This window comes from Pongo abelii, chromosome 17, assembly GCF_028885655.2.
Source record: "Pongo abelii isolate AG06213 chromosome 17, NHGRI_mPonAbe1-v2.0_pri, whole genome shotgun sequence".
Lineage (NCBI taxonomy): Eukaryota > Metazoa > Chordata > Mammalia > Primates > Hominidae > Pongo > Pongo abelii.
Genome location: NC_072002.2, coordinates 32,378,882 through 32,395,709, shown reverse-complemented (window position 1 = coordinate 32,395,709; position 16,828 = coordinate 32,378,882). Strand labels below are relative to the sequence as shown.

Sequence of the window (16,828 nt, the reverse complement as noted above, 5' to 3'; positions counted from 1 at the left end):
TGTGGAAAGAACAGAAATGTTGACTCTTTGAATTCCTTCCCCCTTTATACAAACATTGTCAGTAATCTTAACTTTCTTTTAAATTTAGGGATAAAGTAATTCCTATTAAAGTGGGGACATATTGTATCCAGTTTGGTTTTATGATGGATAAAACAAATATTCTCAACAGTGAACAGGTTTGCTTACTTTTTTTATATACCACAGTTAGCTTTACATTTTCTTTTTTTTCCCCCTTGGTTCTGCATTACATGCAATAGCTTCACATTTTCTCATTTAGTTTATGAATGAAATATTTTGTTTAAAAGTGAAGTAATTATTGGATGTGAAATATAAATAATTCAATTTTCAGGAAAATTAGTATAGAATATGTTTAAATTTGCTCAATAATTTGACCTGTTACAGGAGTCACATTTCCATTTCTCTTTATATCAAAGACTCAGCATTTTAGTGTGTAGTGTTGTAAAGTTGCTCATATCAACCATGCATGAAAAATATTAGTAATATTTCACACAGCCATAACAGAGAGCGAAATTGTCCTTTGCAGCAACATGGTGTGGCTAGAGGCCATTATCTTAAGTAAATTAATTAAGAAACTGAAAACCAAATACTGCCTGTTCTCCCTTGCAAGTGGGAGCTAAACATTGGGTACACACAGACACAAAGATGGGAACAGTAAACGCTGGGGATTGCAAAAGAGGGGAAAGAGGGAGGTGGGCAAGAGTTGAAAAACTACCTATTAGGTACTGTGTTTGCTACTTGGGTGATGGGATCATTAGAAGCCCAGACCTCAGCATCCTGCAATATACTCATGTAACACACTTGCACGTACACCCCCTGAATCTAAGATAAAATTTTTAAAATAATGAAAGTTGGAAATTAAAAATAAATAGTATTTCAGTTATTAGAATTCTGGATAGTGATGTTCAAGGCAGTTTAAATACACATCTACATTTAATACTGTTGGTATAGGCTGGGTGCAGTGGCTCACGCCTGTAATCCCAGCACTTTGGGAGGCCGAGGTGGGCAGATCACTTGAGGTCAAGAGTTCCAGACCAGCCTGGCCAATATGGTGAAACCCCACCTCTACTAAAAATACAAAAATCATCTGGGCATGGTGGGCGCACACCTGTAGTCCCAGCTATTCAGGAGGCTGAGGCAGGAGAATCGCTTGAACCCAGGAGGCAGAGGTTGCAGTGAGCAGAGATCACACCACTGCACTCCAGCCTGGGTGTCACAGTGAGACTCTGTCTCAAAAAAAACAAAAAACTGTCGGTATACTAATTTTTTTAATTACCTATGTTTTTTAATACCTCTAAGTTTGTTCTTGGATGGCTGTAAACATCCAAAAATTAACCTGACCTAACTTTTTTATGCTGAATTTTAAAAGCAAATTGATTACTTTTAAAAGATTAATGGAAATAAATTTTAGAAGGTAACATTTAATTTTATTTAGTATGTGCCATTGTTATGTCTTCCCTTCCTCTTAAATGCTAAAGCATCAATATATTGTTAATCAGAATATCTCTTTTGTTTTGTAAGGTTATAGTTGAAGTCCTGCCTAATCAACCTGTGAAGTTAGTACCTAAAATTAAACCACCTACACCAGCTGTTTCAAATGTTCGCTCAGTTGCCAGTAGGACCTTGGTCAGAGATCTACATCTTAGTATCACGGTAATGTTTATTTTCTTCCAAAACTACGAAGGGTAAGAAGAAACATTATCTTTGATTTTAGGGTACAAAATTATTTGTATGGATTCTGTCAATTACTCTGATTAAGGTTTTAGGGAAAACTTGTGCAGATGAATTAAATATTTATAAATATCTTTGTATTTGAATACAGATAGAGAATATATAACATTATACATAAAATGAATTCAGAATAATAAGCAGAACTTACTCAAAATGCAGAAATCTCAATCTGCCTACCTTTTTTTTTTTTTCAGACAGGGCCTTGTTCTGTCACCCAGGCTGGAGTAGCATGGCACAATCATAGCTCACTGCAACCTCAAGCAGTCCTCTCACCTCAGCCTCCTGAGTAGCTGGGACCACAAGGTGCACAGCACCACACCTGGCTAGTTTTAAATTTTTTTCTGTGGGGTTTTGCTGTGTTTTGCTGTGTTGCCCAGGCTGGTCTTGAAATCCTGACCTCACGTTATCTTCCTGCCTCAGCCTTCCAAAGTGCTAGGATTACAGCTGTGAACCACCACAGTCAGCTGCTACCTTTCCTAATACATACCTTTACTCACCTGTTTCGTGTATATATCACGAATGAGTGTGAACTATATTGACTCTTCAATGTCCAGTTCACTGAGGGGACTGAAGGACATAAGTATTTTTTTTTTTAAAGAGATCTGCTCTGATGCCTGCTCATAGTTAAGAAAGAAAATCAGAGCTCCTCCAAGGCTGCTGATTTCATGAAGCATAAGCAGCAACACAGCTGTCAAAAATATTAACAAAAACATGTAAAGCACAGTAGTGGGACTGCACCTTTATGGAAAATTTGGTTGGTGGGATACTTGTGTACTTTCAGTTTATTTTCCTGTTTTGGATGATTGGTTATTCTTCCCTAGACATCTCTTCTTTTCCCAAAACATCTTGTTGGGGTAAACGGTGCCATAGAATTACTCCAAGGGTCTTTGAATCTCATATAAGCACCAAACATTGTGAGAAACACATATAGGCCTATTGGTTTTCAAATGTATACAGGTGCTGCTAGTGTTAATAAAATATTTAAAGTCACTACAAGTTTATAATAACTTATTAAGCACTTTTTCATATCTGTAGGTGCTAAAAGTACATGAAAAGGTGATATTTTAAAATGGGAGTCCTTGTAATTTAGTAAGGTAGGAACTGTTGTATTGAAGTCTCTTGTTTTATGGTTTCTGGAGCTATTTCTTGCCTGTGGAACACTCAAACTTAGAACTGAATTTTGTGCTTAGACTGAGAAAGATCCAGATAATTTAATGTTGGGGGCTCTCTGTATTATTTCTGATTTGTACATGTTCTTCTCTGGGTTTAATCTTCTGATCAGTTTCTCTAATTGTTTTCCATTTTTTGTTTTAAGGATGACTACAACAACCATACTGGAATTGATTTGGTTGGCACTATAATAGCCACCATTAAAGGCTCTAATGAGGAAGATACTGATACCCCACTCTTTATTGGGAAAGTTAGAACACTTGAATTCCCCTTTGTGAATGGTTCGGCTGAAATCATGGTAAATTTTTTATATCTTTTGGTAGATAGAATTTCTGTATTTAATGCTTTTAACCACCATATTAAGACACCTTTTCTTTTGTATAGCTATGAAGATGTTCTAATCATAGCACTAAATTGGGAAGTCAGCTGAAATATTTTCTGATTTTGCTATTACAAATTGAACCCAGGATCTTTATAAGTAAGACTCCCGTTTTTCCTATGGATAACAGCTTTCTCTGATTCTAGTTGTTTTTAACTTCAGTGACAGTACGTGATGTTTTATGTTTCATTGAAAAGCTGCTGTTATGTGGATAGAAACAAAAAATGTAGCCCAGGTAAATTTTAATTAAACAACTTATCTTTGTTACTCATTTTTTTCTAAAATGAAAATAGTTTCATTTGTATTTTAAAAATATACAGTGCAAGAACCTCCATAAATAATCAAGATGTTGTCACCTGTCAGAGATAATAGATGATTAGCAATTTAGTATTACCTTTCAGAGTTTCGGCATATACACTAATGCTGCCTGCATACCATGTGTGTATATGATTTATATACATGTTTGGAGGGTGTAAAATTTCATTAATAGAATTGTGCCTTTATAAAAATCTTTTCTTGTTTAACGTCTCTAATATATTCTTAGTAAAAGTAAGCCTACATCATTGTATATTAATGACCACAATTTATTTGATCAATCCTTAGTGAAAATTTTAGTTCTTTTCTAAAGTTTGTTTTTATCAACAGTGCTTCCATTAGCTTTCTTTTATGTATAGTCAGCCCCCCATATCCGTGTGTTTCACGTCTGTAGATTCAAAAATAATTAGGAAAAAAATTTCATCTGTACTGAATACATACAGACATTTTTCTTGTCAGTATTCCATAAACAATACAACAACTATTTTCATAGCGTTTTAGTAGTTATTACTAAGTAATCTAGGGATGATTCAAAGTATATGGAGTATGTGCATAGGCTGTATGCAAATACAACACCATTTTATATCAGAGTTGTGAGTATGCATGGATTTGAGTATCTGGGAGTCCTGGAACTAGTACCCCACAGATACCAAGGGATGACTATGTATCCTTTTGCATATATTATTTCTTTAAGAAATTACTAGAAGCAGAATGTGTTAGAGATAGGATATGTATATTTTAAGCCTTTTGGTAGTTACTGCCAGTGCTCTTCAGTTTATATTCCTGCCAGAAGTATATGTCTATCTTACTTATATTAGCAACACTATATGGGTGAACACTTTTAAAAATTCTAACCAAGTATCTGATTAAAAATTTATTTTTGTCGAACATTTTTTGGTTTTAATCTTTCTAAGATTGTTTACTGACCATTTCTTTTAGAATTTTCATTTTTTTCTTAAAAATATTAGTGCTCTTTGGTATATAAGTACTTTTTCCTGAGATGTTCTTTTGTTTTTAGAACTTTCCTTTGTTTATATTGGAGGGGCAGATCATATTCACAGTGCTATCTCTGATATCCTTAATTTCTTTAATTTTTGATATATCTGGATTTTATTGACCCTTTTTCAAATCCATTAATTTTCTTGATATCTTTTCAGTAATTCTGACAGTACTAATAGATATGAAATGTTACCTTTTCTTGTATTTTTGTTGTTGTTCATTTCTGTGTCTAACTCATTGCAACATCACATTGTTTCAGTAAAATTAGGCTAATACAGTAGGAGCCTGCCAGCTGTACCTGGCCTGAAGACTTGTCAGTTAGTCTGGCAGTGGCTGACCAATACAGCATTTTCATTTTAATTAGTTTCCAGCATTTAAAGTTCTGGAGTTTTTACATAAAAATCTGCATTTCTAATTTATTTGGTGAAATCTAAAGATCTGTCAACACTGGGTGAGGATTCTCTTAGCCAGCTGTATGTGCACCCTCAACAGTGACTGCTCCTCTCAGGGTGTCTGGTTTCCAGTCAGCCGCTTCCATGCCACTTCTTTTCATTTACTGACATTGAGGACATGTGTATTTGCCACTTATATTCACACTTATTGTATTTTTATTATAGTGGAGAATAAAGTAAAATTTTCTTGTGCTCTAACAAAAATTAGGTAATGAAAGCCACATTGAAAAACAAAGAGGAGTGGAGAGACATACTTAACATGCAGAGTGGATTTGTGTTGGAAGAAGACATCTAGTCTTCTTTCTAAAGAAAGTTTTCTAAAGAAAACTTTACCTGTTTTCCTGTTTAGCTATGTCCAGTTTTCTTTGTCTCCAAAAAAAAAGAAAAAGAAAGAGTCTCACTCTCTCACCCAGGCTGGAGTACAGTGGTGCGATTGCGGCTCACTGCAAGCTCTGCGTCCCGGGTTCATGCCATTCCCTTGTCTCAGCCTCCCAAGTAGCTGGGACTACAGGCACCCACCACCACATCTAGCTAATTTTTTGTATTTTTAGTAGAGATGGGGTTTCACCGTGTTTGCCAGGATGGTCGCGATCTCCTGACCTTGTGATCCACCCACCTCGGCCTCCCAAAGTGCTGGGATTACAGGCGTGAGCCACCGTGCCTGGCCTGTGTCCAGTTTTCTTGGCCCCCTTATAGTCATTTGAAATTGCTAAGCCTGCTGTATATACTCCTGAGATTCAGACAAGAGATTTAGCTATTCCCCAGCAGCTGTATATAAAAATCTCTTCACATCATGCTAAATGTACTCTTACCACTAGAGGACCCTGATATCTCACTGAGTAAATAGAAAACTCAAGTCCTTCTTGGCTCCTGCCTCACATATTGATTTAGTATGTCTGGAGCAGGGCTCTAGAATCTGATTTTTAAAAAGCAGGTGATTCTTATCATTAGGGAAGTTTAGGAAACACTGGTCTAGAGCACAACCAGTATTTGTAAATGTTCCACGTTATTGCTTTGTTTAAAGTTACAATCTAAATTTGTAGTTGCTCAAGTTTGTTAATTGTGCTATTCAGATTCACTGTATTATTTGCCTACATGATCTGGAAATTTCTGTTGGCAGTGTCTAAGTTTCATTCTTATATGCATTTGTTTGTTTCTCATATGCCACATTTCCGTTTATACTTGGATCCAGTTTGGGACTCTTCAGTTCTCTTCATTTCTGTTATTCTGTTTATCCTTTTTTCTTGGTAGGTATGCATCAGGGATTAAAAACTATAAAACTTTGAGATAGGAGATTCCTCTTCAAACAAGACAAAAAGGAAAAGATTATATTTAACTACATTAAAAGTTACACTTTCTGCTGGGCACAGTAGCTCATGCCTATAACCTTAACACTTTGGGAGGCCAAGGTGGAAAGATTGCTGGAGCCCAGGAATTCAAGACCAGCTTGGGCAACATGGCAAAACCCCATCTCTACAAAAAATTAAAAAATTAGCTAAGCATGTTGACACGCACCTATAGCCCCAGCTACTCAGGCAGCTGAGGTGGGAAGATAGCTTAAGCCTGAGAGGTTGAGACTGCAGTGAGCCATGATTATGCCACTGCATTCCAGCCTGGGTGACAGAGCAAGACCCTGTCTCAAAAAAAAAAAAGGTTACACTTTATGTACTGTAAGCATATCTTAAAGAGAATTAAAAGAACAGTGACAATGTGTTGATAATTGTTGACACTGGATGATCAGGTTTATTATCTGATTCTGTAGTAGAAAAAAAAAGTTTTTAAGGTAGTAAATTGAGGAGAGATATCGATTTTGCTATATGCAGTCATGTCATCACTTAATGACGGGCATATGTTCTAAGAAATATATCATCAGGTGATTTCATTGTTGTGCAAATATCGTAGAGTATACTTAAACCTAGGTGATACAGCCTACTATACACCTGGGTTATATGTCATAACCTATTTCCTTTTTTTTTTTTTTTTTTTTTTTTTTTTTTTTTTTTTTTTGAGACAGAGTCTTGCTCTGTCACCCAGGCTGGAGTGCATTGGTGCACTCTTGGCTCACTGCAACCTCCGCCTCCCGGGTTCAAACAATCCTCCCACCTCAGCCTCCCGAGTAGCTGGGACTACAGGCGCGTGCCCACCACACCCAGCTGATTTTTGTTTTTTCAGTAGAGACAGGGTTTCACCATGTTGGCCAGGTTTGTCTCGAACTCTGACCTCAGACGATCCACCCACCTCGGCCTCCCAAAGTGCTGGGATTGTAGGCATGAGCCACCACGCCCAGCAGCATAACCTGTTTCTCCTAGGCTACAAACCTGTACGGTATGTGACTGTACTGAACACTGTAGGTAATTTTAACATAATAGTATTCGTGTGTCTAAACATAGAAAAAGTATAGTAAAATACAGTATTATATAATCTTCTGGGACCACCATTGTACATGTGGTCCTTTGTTAATGAAATGTTGGTATGTGGTGCATGACTGTATGTTAGATACATATAATTAGAGGACTGATATATTGAACAGATTTCTAAAACCTCCTAAGGAACTACTTGCAAATCACTTAAAAAAAAAGACAAACCGGTAGAAAAATAAATGGGCAAAGAATATGAGCAGGCAATTAATGGAAAAGAAAATGTAAATAACCTGTAAACGTGAGAAGCATGATTTCAATACCACTCAGGGAGATGTTAGTTAAAATAATAATGACTGGTTGCTTTTTAATTCCCCTTTTTAGAAAAAAAAAGATTGATATTAAATGTTGGCCAGCATAAGGGGAATTGGGCACTCCCATATACTGCTGGTGAGAGGATAAATTGATACAGCTTCTTATAAGGGAAATTTGATACTTACCTTTTAAAATAAACTTATACTTCTCATTATTCATCCCAGAAAACACATTTGCAGAGAAACATTTGGAGATATATTTTTGCTATATTATGGATAATTGTTTAAAAATTGTAAACATACTAAATATTTGCCACCCAATGAATGAGTAGTATAGTACAGTGTACTATGCATAAATTTTAAATTGGCATCTATACATTCACATGAATTGATCAAATCGAGTGCTGAAAGCAAGTTGCTAAAGTATAAAGTATATGTTACTTATTTTTAAAATGCAAACAGTATTTTTTAAATACATGTTTGCATTTATGTAAGTCTATTGAAAACCACATTCAGAAACTGATTGGCAGTTGGTTTAATGGTGGGCTTGTATTCTATATTCTTTGGGAAAAAGTCTGTGAGCTGTAATTTATAATTTTATTTCATGGATTGACCTACAGTGCCATATTGATTTAGATTTTTTTAAAAATACTACTTCTCTGTAAATTGTATTGTTATAGTCTAAACAAAAACAGCTACTATCATTGTTTCCCTTAGAACTGTGTGAAAAAATCATTTCAGATAAAAATATATTTGTGTCATTTACTAGTTATATGTTATGGTCTTAAAGTATATCAGAAGGTTTTTTATCCATTAATGAGAAAGACACAATTTAAAAAATCTTTAGAGCTTTTCAGAATCTCTTGTTCTGTCACCTGGGACTTTGATGGGTCTGTTTCCATGGTAACAGCTGTAACTTAAACTCAGCAATGGGCTTTGTGATTGTTTTTATAACTTTCACACTATCAGCTCTTTCATGCTGCTTTCAATTTAGAGGTTAGAATCAAGAAGATTTTACAGGTCAAAATTGTAAGTGGCCATCTATTTCTAATGTGAAGGAAATAACTTTTTCTTGAAATTTTTTATCATATATAATTTTCACATAAGCTGTTTATTGATATGATCATTTGGCTTTCAAACCAATATCAGAAGGTAAAAAGTTGTATATCTTGGGTAGTGGTGGTGGTGATGATGGTTTAATGGAATCTTAAGGATCATCCTATGCCTTTGGCCTTTAAAATTAACCACTTACTTGAAAACAGCATAATGAGTTATGTAACATTTATATGTTGAAAATTTTCTTTTTAAATCTTGTTTTCCCCTATTGTTTGTTTATATGTACAGAGTCTGGTGCTGGCAGAAAGTAGTCCTGGAAGGGATAGTACTGAATATTTTATTGTATTTGAGCCCCGGCTACCACTTTTATCAAGAACCTTAGAACCATATATCCTACCGTTCATGTTTTACAATGGTAAGTTTCTAGGAAATAAATGATTAAACTCCATTGTTAGTGATACTTTAGATAACCTTGTTTTGCTTTCCATTAACTTGGTGTTTATTAGTTGTCTAATCACTTTATGACATTTTAGAAAAGTCAGTTTTTAAATTATTTAAATTATCTCAATTTTTTTTCTTAGATGTTAAGAAGCAGCAACAAATGGCAGCACTTACAAAAGAAAAGGACCAATTATCTCAGTCTATTATTATGTATAAAAGTTTATTTGAAGCCAGCCAACAGCTTCTTAATGAAATGAAATGTAAGTCATTTTGTATTCAAGACAAAAATTATGCTTTGGGGAATGATGAGGCAGGTGAGATCGTGATACACAAACATGCTTCCACTTTCCTAAATCACAAGTAAAATGCAGAATGTTACAGAAAGGTGATAATGATGGTTGATACTGTCATTGAGAATTCTTAAGATGAAGTATTTCTTATTTTAAATAAATTTGTATCCTGCTTACTTAAAAGAAATCAACACGTTCTGTTAGGAATCTGGACCTGTGGAAAATTTAAGGCTTTCTACATAATAATAATGTTTATATTTAGCTCTAGCTTCTGGCAAAAGATACTGGATAATAATATCACCAAGGGAGTGATGTGTAATGTAATTTTTCATTTGGGTAATGAGCTGTATGTATTTTACTTCAAACATCCGCAGTTTGTCATACTATGGAGGTATCTGGGGCAGCACACACTGATACTGAAATATGTAAATTATTCCTGAGTCAATTTACAGAAAGTTTGCTGCAGTTTTGTTTTATTTTGTTTTGGTTTTTGGTTTTTTTTGAGACACAGTCTCTCGCCCAGGCTGGAGTGCAGTGGCACGATCTCACTCACTGCACCCTCCGCCTCCCAAGTTCAAGTGATTCTTGTGCCTCAGCCTCCCAAGTAGCTAGGATTACAGGCACGTGCCACCACGCCTGGCTGATTTTTGTATTTTTAGTAGAGACAGGGTTTCACCATGTTGGCCAGGCTGGTCTGTTGTTGAACTTCTTACCTCAAGTGATCTGCCCACCTTGGCCCCCACAAAGTGCTAGGATTACAGGTGTTAGCCTGTAATCCCACACCCAGCCTACGTTTGCTGCAATTCTTAATAATGTTTCATATAATTGAAAGACAAGACATTTTCTGAGTTGTGCTCTATCATCTCTTCCCTTTTCATTTGTCTTATTTTTTTGCTAAGGTTTTTGGCCTTGTGTTATTTTGATCAAGTTAACCAAGAAATATTTACTGCTTGCCTCAAAGTACTCACTTTTGTGTATGCCTGCACAAGATCAAGGATATTTAGAATATAATAGGAGCTAAATCTAGTAGTGAGATAATGTCATTTGTGTAGCACTAAAAATTGTTTTTATAAAGTCTTTGAGAACAGCCTTGTGCAATTATGTATAAATTATGTATACTCGTGGATTAAGATTAAGTAACTTATCCAAGATTACTAGGAGTTTGCAGTATATCATATCTCCCTTTAGTTGCATTAATTTTGTTTTCTCATTTTTGTATATCAGAGTTGAGCCTTAAGATGTATAGTTTAATTTTGAATTTCTAAAATGGTCACCTATCAGTTTTCATTTTAGCAACAGACATTAAAAGGAAAAAACAAAAGGAATTTTAAAATATTTTTCAAAAACTATGATTTGGGGGCTATCAGAAATTGATGCAAATTTTTTGTTTTTAATTTTAGGTCAAGTTGAAGAAGCAAGATTAAAAGAGGCCCAATTGCGAAATGAACTAAAAATACATAATATTGACATTCCTACAACACAACAGGTACAGCTTCCAACTATACGTGAAAGATTTTTTATTAAAGTCTATTCTACAATTTTCTCAATTATTCAGTTTTTATTAGGAATTCTGAGTATTGTTTTAGGGTACAAAGACGTGTGCATTATAGTCACTAGACATTAAAAATGACTAACAAAATGATAGAGTGCTCTATTCAAAGAAATTGCAATTTGTATTTTTAATGTAATGACACCAATAAATGCAATTAATAATACATCAGTTCAAGTACTGCATTGAAAAGGCTGCATAACCACTACACGTGGCGGTAAACAAAATAAGAGAAAATAAAAAGCAATCTAGATTTTTAAAATTTATATTATTTTATATGTGTAACTCGGTTTCAAAGAGAAGTCCTATTATAGGTAGTGTATTTCTTGGCTAAGATTTTTTTAAATTCAGTGAAGTGGGAACTTTATATTACTATAACCATGGTTTTTAAAATTGTGTTTTCTTTGTGTGTGTATGTATTTTCTGATAGTTTTTTTTTTTTTAATAATGCCTACTTACCAACTTTATATTCTTGAGTTATCTAAATTGTTAATTTTTCTCCCATGTCATTATGGGCTGCCTGGTTCAAGAGTAATTGGTCTTGTAGTTAATTTTTCTTTATAAATTATAGGTGCCACACATTGAAGCACTTCTGAAAAGAAAGCTATCAGAACAAGAAGAACTGAAGAAAAAACCTAGAAGATCGTGTACTCTTCCAAACTATACTAAAGGCAGTGGAGATGTTTTGGGAAAGGTTTGTGTTTATTAAGCCTTTTGAAAGGCAGTACATTTTATTATCTTGTTTGTTTAAAACGAGTCTTCTAAAAGTGACAAAAAAGTGTCAGGTTCTTTGTAATTTACTTCTTTCCAATAAAGTACCTGCTCTCATTATTGCAATAGGGATTTGGCAGAGTTTAAAACTGAAATCTGTAATGTTACTATTGAGGGCTGTGGCAAAAGTTGTTAAAATCTATTAGTTCAAGGCTTGTTGTTTACTTAGAGATGCTTTCATGTCATGCAGCTCTGTTTTTGGAGGGGGAGACAGTCTGTTACCCAGGCTGGAGTGCGATGGTAAGACTGTGGCTCACTGCTCCCTCCACCTCCTGGGCTCAAGTGATCCTCCTGCCTCAGCCCCCCAAGTAGCTGTGACTACAGGCGTGTACCACCATGCCCAGCTGAAACCGAGGTCAAGTAACTTGCTCAGAGTTGCACAAATAGCAAGTGGCAGAGCCAGGGGTGAAACCCCAAGTAGTCTGACTCTGGAGTCTTTGGTTATTGCCTATGCATGTATATTCTACTTTTATAACCACCGTATGAACTATTATTTGTAGTATTTCTCATTTATACATAAAGGAATTGAAATTCAGGGAGCTTAAATAACTTGTTAAAATATAGTTAAAGGCAGAGTTTAGATGTGACTCAAGGTCTCTCTGACTCTAAAGTCTGTGGTGGTTTTTTTATATGCCCTATAACTTCACAAATATACTGTCCACTGAAAATAGGGGGTAACGTGTAGCAATGTGTATGACCAAAACCGTGTTACGTTATTACCCAAACCTCAAATCTGCAAACTGAAAAATTGAATTTTAATTCAAATTAAATATAAATTTATGTATTAGGAAACAAGTTGCTAATATACAGTGTTTTAAAATATTATTCCAGTTTTTAGAAAAAAGCAGTTCTTTGATCCTAAGCATATAAATATATGGCTTCCACATTTTAATAGTTCATCCAATACAAAATTCTTGGACAATATGTGAGATTTTTACCAACATATAAATTTTAGCAAGAGAAATGTATTTTAAAGTCTCCTTTTTAAATATTTCCCATTGCATGTCTTGAAAATCTGGGGGAAATCTTTGAAATTTCACTTTACATAGTTTCTCTTTTGTCCCCTCAGAAATACAAACCCTACCCTAACCAGTAGGAGAAAACTTTACAATCCCTCCATGTCATCCTTAGTCTTTTCCCTTGCTTCCTTAAAAAAATACTCTTCCTGGCATTTATTATAAAACTAGAGTAGTCCGGGCACGGTGGCTCACACCTGTAATCCCAACATTTTGGGAGGCCAAGACGGGCGCATTACCTGAGGTCAGGAGTTTGAGACCAGCCTGGACAACCTGGTGAAACCCCATCTCTAATAAAACATACAAAAAATAGCCAGATGTGGTGGCATGTGCCTATAATCACGGTTACTCGGGAGGCTGAGGCAGAAGAATTGTTTGAACCTGGGAGGCGGAGGTTGCAGTGAGCCGAGATCACGCCACTGCACTCCAGCCTGAGCGACAGAACGAGACTCTGTCTCAAAAAAATAAAAAAACCCTAGAATCAATAATCATAGAAATATAGTAGGAACAAGGGGAGACTTTTTTCCCCCAAACTTCAAAATGTATTTATTTTTAACATCGTGAATACCTCAAGTAACTTATTTTACACATTTCTTCCTCAATTCCAAATATCTTGAAATCCCATCTCTAAATGAGGAAGATGTAGTAGCAGTTTTAAGATTTTTTTGTTCAGTTAAACATATTATAGTTATACTTAACATGCCCTTCTAAATAGGTTTTATGACAGTATCGTGGTATTTCTTTTACAAAACACATCTAAATGTCACAAGTAAGCCATTTCTTCTGCTTACATTTCATTTGCCTCTACTAATTCTTTCTCCATTGGCTAGAACATTGTTTTCATTTTTGTCTACATGTACTAGTTTTTTTGCATGTTCATTTTCTTATCTTTCTTCCACTAACTTCTAGAGAATTAGAATCTAAGAGTAGATAAGAATTAGAATATAAGGGTAGATGTTACGATGTGTTTTGTTTTTTGGCTTTTTTTGAGACAGGATCTCACTCCTGTCGCCCAGGCTGGAGTGCAGTGGTGCATCTCGGCTCACTGCAGCCTGGACTTTCTGAGCTCAGGTCATCCTCCCACCTCAGCACCCAAGTAGCTGGGACTACAGTTTCATGCCACCATGCCCCCCTAATTTTTTGTATTTTTAGTGGAGATGGGGTTTCGTGATGTTGCCCAAGCTGGTCTCAAACTCCTGGGCTCAAGCACTCTGCCTGCCTCAACTCCCAAAGTGCTAGTAATACAGTCGTGGGTCACCATGTCCAGCCTGATGTTTCTAAAAGTGACACACAATGTTCTTATTGCTAGAGCAGGTTTGTGCTACTAGATCAAGTAAGATTAAAGGGTAGACACCACCATCCTAGCACAATGAACTAGGCTTTGATACTGGCCACAGTAGTCCAATCTTGGTGGACTTGACTTTGAACAAGAATGCTTGTTGATGATTGGGTGTTCACGCACATGTGTGAGATATGCCACCCTTGAACCTTGTTACACTGTTGGCACATTACCTGTCTGACCTGAGGGAAAGAAAAAGAATACTTGTGACTGAAGCAAGGATTTGTAATTCTAAGCTCCAAAGCATTGTTCCTAGAAACAGAAACAAAAGGAACAATTCTTTTTTTTTTTTTTTGGAGACGGTCTTGCTCTGTCAGACTGTAGTGCAGTGGCACAATCTCGGCTCACCGCAGCCTCTACCTCCTGGGCTCAAGTTATCTTCCTTCCTCAGCCTCCTGAGTAGCAGAAGAAACAATTCTTATTTGTGATGTTTAGATTTGTTTTCTGAAAGGAATACTATAATATTGAAGTAAAGTATTTACTTAGAAGGGAAGAGCATATTAACTGTATTTATGTTTAATTGAACTGCATTATTTTATGTGTATATTATTTAAGTATACTTTATGATTATTTTACCAATAAGACAGATCCCATTTACAGTGTTAAAATGTGAAAAAAGTATATATTACTAGCTAATAAAATTTCTAATTTTTTCATCCCTGAACGGTCTAAGAAGGAGAAATTCCTAATATTTTTATTTGCTCATTTGCAACTCTACTGGGGTTTAATCTTTAGAAAAAAATTTTTTAATTTAATAGCAGAATACAATGTTTAATATATTCAAGTTAAGTTTTTAACAACTTGACAGTTTATTTTTAATTCATGTGTTTCAGAGAAGTTTTTGTTACCTAGGCTTGGGCTTTTAACATAATATCAAATTTTTATATATAGATTTTATATTTTTTTACTTGATTTTATGAAAATGGGTTATAGATTGCACATCTAGCACAAATTGAAGATGATAGAGCTGCGATGGTTATTTCTTGGCATCTGGCAAGTGACATGGACTGTGTAGTCACCCTTACCACTGACGCTGCACGTCGTATCTATGATGAAACCCAAGGTCGTCAGCAGGTGTTGCCCCTTGATTCTATTTATAAGAAGACTCTTCCAGATTGGAAAAGGTTAGAAAAAAGTGAAAGTAATGTTTTTTTCTGAAATATATTTTCTGTTTTTTATCAAAGCCTTGAATTTAAAAATGATTTCTCTAAAAGATACCTAAAACAGAGAATTGACTTGAACTATCTACGTTATTTTTGTCTTCATCACAAATGGGCATTTTTCACTACATATGCTGGCTATGTTTTATTTGCCAATTAAATATTATTTGTATATGTAATGTATACAAAGACATAGTTACATGTATATGTAACGTATACACACAAAGACATAAAAACACACAAAGACATAAAATTTTTTTTTTAATTTTTTAATTTTTATTTTTTGAGATGCAGTCTTGCTCTGTCAGCCAGGCTGGGCGTGATCACAACTCAGTGCAGCCTCAACGTCCCTGGATAGAAACTACCTTCCCACCTCAGCTTCCCAAGTAGCTGGAACTACAGGTGCATGCCAGCATGCCCAGCTAAATTTTTTTTTTTTATTGCTATATTGCCCAGACTGGTCTCAAACTTTTGGGCTCAAGCAGTCCTGCCACCTCAGCCTCCCATACTGCTAGGATTACAGGTGTGGTCACTGCACCCAGCCCCTTTTTTATGTTTTATGTGTACCCTGATTAGGCCTACTTTTTAAAATGCACCTAAAGACAGGAAGGAAATACTAACAAAAAATAAATAAAAATGTATAACAGAGTATTTATTAGTCAATATTTTATCAGATTACTAAACAAACCTTTTCACGGCCTGTGATTGCATAGGAATGGGGACTTGAAGGAGAATGGGGTCTCATTAAGAGTCTACTATGTCAGTAAACTTGTTATTTCATCTTGTAAATCTAAAAATAGATTGAGGAAACAGCTGTATGTTGAACTCAGATCTATCAGATTCTAAAATCTGCCACCCTGCAGCTAGTCAGTACTCAAAGGAACAGCATGGGAAATCCTGACGGGTCATAGTTACTGTGTTGATAAGGGTAATACTTTTTCTTTTCTTAAGAGAACAGGTTTCACTTGCCCAGGCTGGAGTGCAGTGGCTACTCACAGGCACAGTCATAGCTCACTGTAGCCTCAAACTTGTGGGCTCAAGTGATCCTCCTCCCTCAACCTCCCAAGTAACTGGGACTAGAGGCATGCACCCCCCACACCCTAATACTTTTTGTGAGAAGAATTTTTTTCTCCAGGGGGGCTTCTTTATCTCTATAATCCCTGGAGACTAAGTTAAGGATCGTTGATTTAGGGAAAGTATGGATTTGACATTTAGGGCTAACGTTTGTTCTAGAAACGAGTTATCCTCTCTGTTTCTGGTATTCTCCCTCTTACTGGGATTGAGTTAACTAGAGCTCCTCTCCACCTATGTTGAAGGGAAAGTCTCTGACACCCCAATCAACTACCATCTCTGAAATTCCATTGTTATCATCTACTGGCTTTAATTGCTCTTCCTATTGTGTGGGAAGGACAGGGAGACAGGGGACATAGAGCTGCCTTCCTCATATGTGTCTCAGTCTTGGGCCTTGCCT

General features: G+C 35.7%; 1 protein-coding gene and 1 pseudogene across 4 annotated transcripts in view; both read left to right on the top strand.

Annotated features, from left to right (window-relative positions):
* SMCHD1 (structural maintenance of chromosomes flexible hinge domain containing 1) overlaps positions 1 to 16,828 on the top strand; it is a 164,814-nt gene that overhangs the window by 114,346 nt on the left and 33,640 nt on the right. For 3 of the 4 annotated variants that reach the window (XM_002828085.5, XM_063716988.1, XM_063716987.1), the window contains exons 35-42: positions 89 to 176; positions 1,540 to 1,671; positions 3,065 to 3,217; positions 9,080 to 9,206; positions 9,373 to 9,492; positions 10,923 to 11,008; positions 11,643 to 11,765; positions 15,131 to 15,321. In XM_002828085.5, the coding sequence (XP_002828131.5) occupies positions 89 to 176; positions 1,540 to 1,671; positions 3,065 to 3,217; positions 9,080 to 9,206; positions 9,373 to 9,492; positions 10,923 to 11,008; positions 11,643 to 11,765; positions 15,131 to 15,321 (1,020 nt within the window). The remainder of the gene's footprint in view (positions 1 to 88; positions 177 to 1,539; positions 1,672 to 3,064; positions 3,218 to 9,079; positions 9,207 to 9,372; positions 9,493 to 10,922; positions 11,009 to 11,642; positions 11,766 to 15,130; positions 15,322 to 16,828) is intronic. The other variant, XR_010137656.1, reaches the window with a different exon arrangement.
* Positions 14,263 to 14,380, top strand: LOC112130008 (small nucleolar RNA U13; annotated as a pseudogene).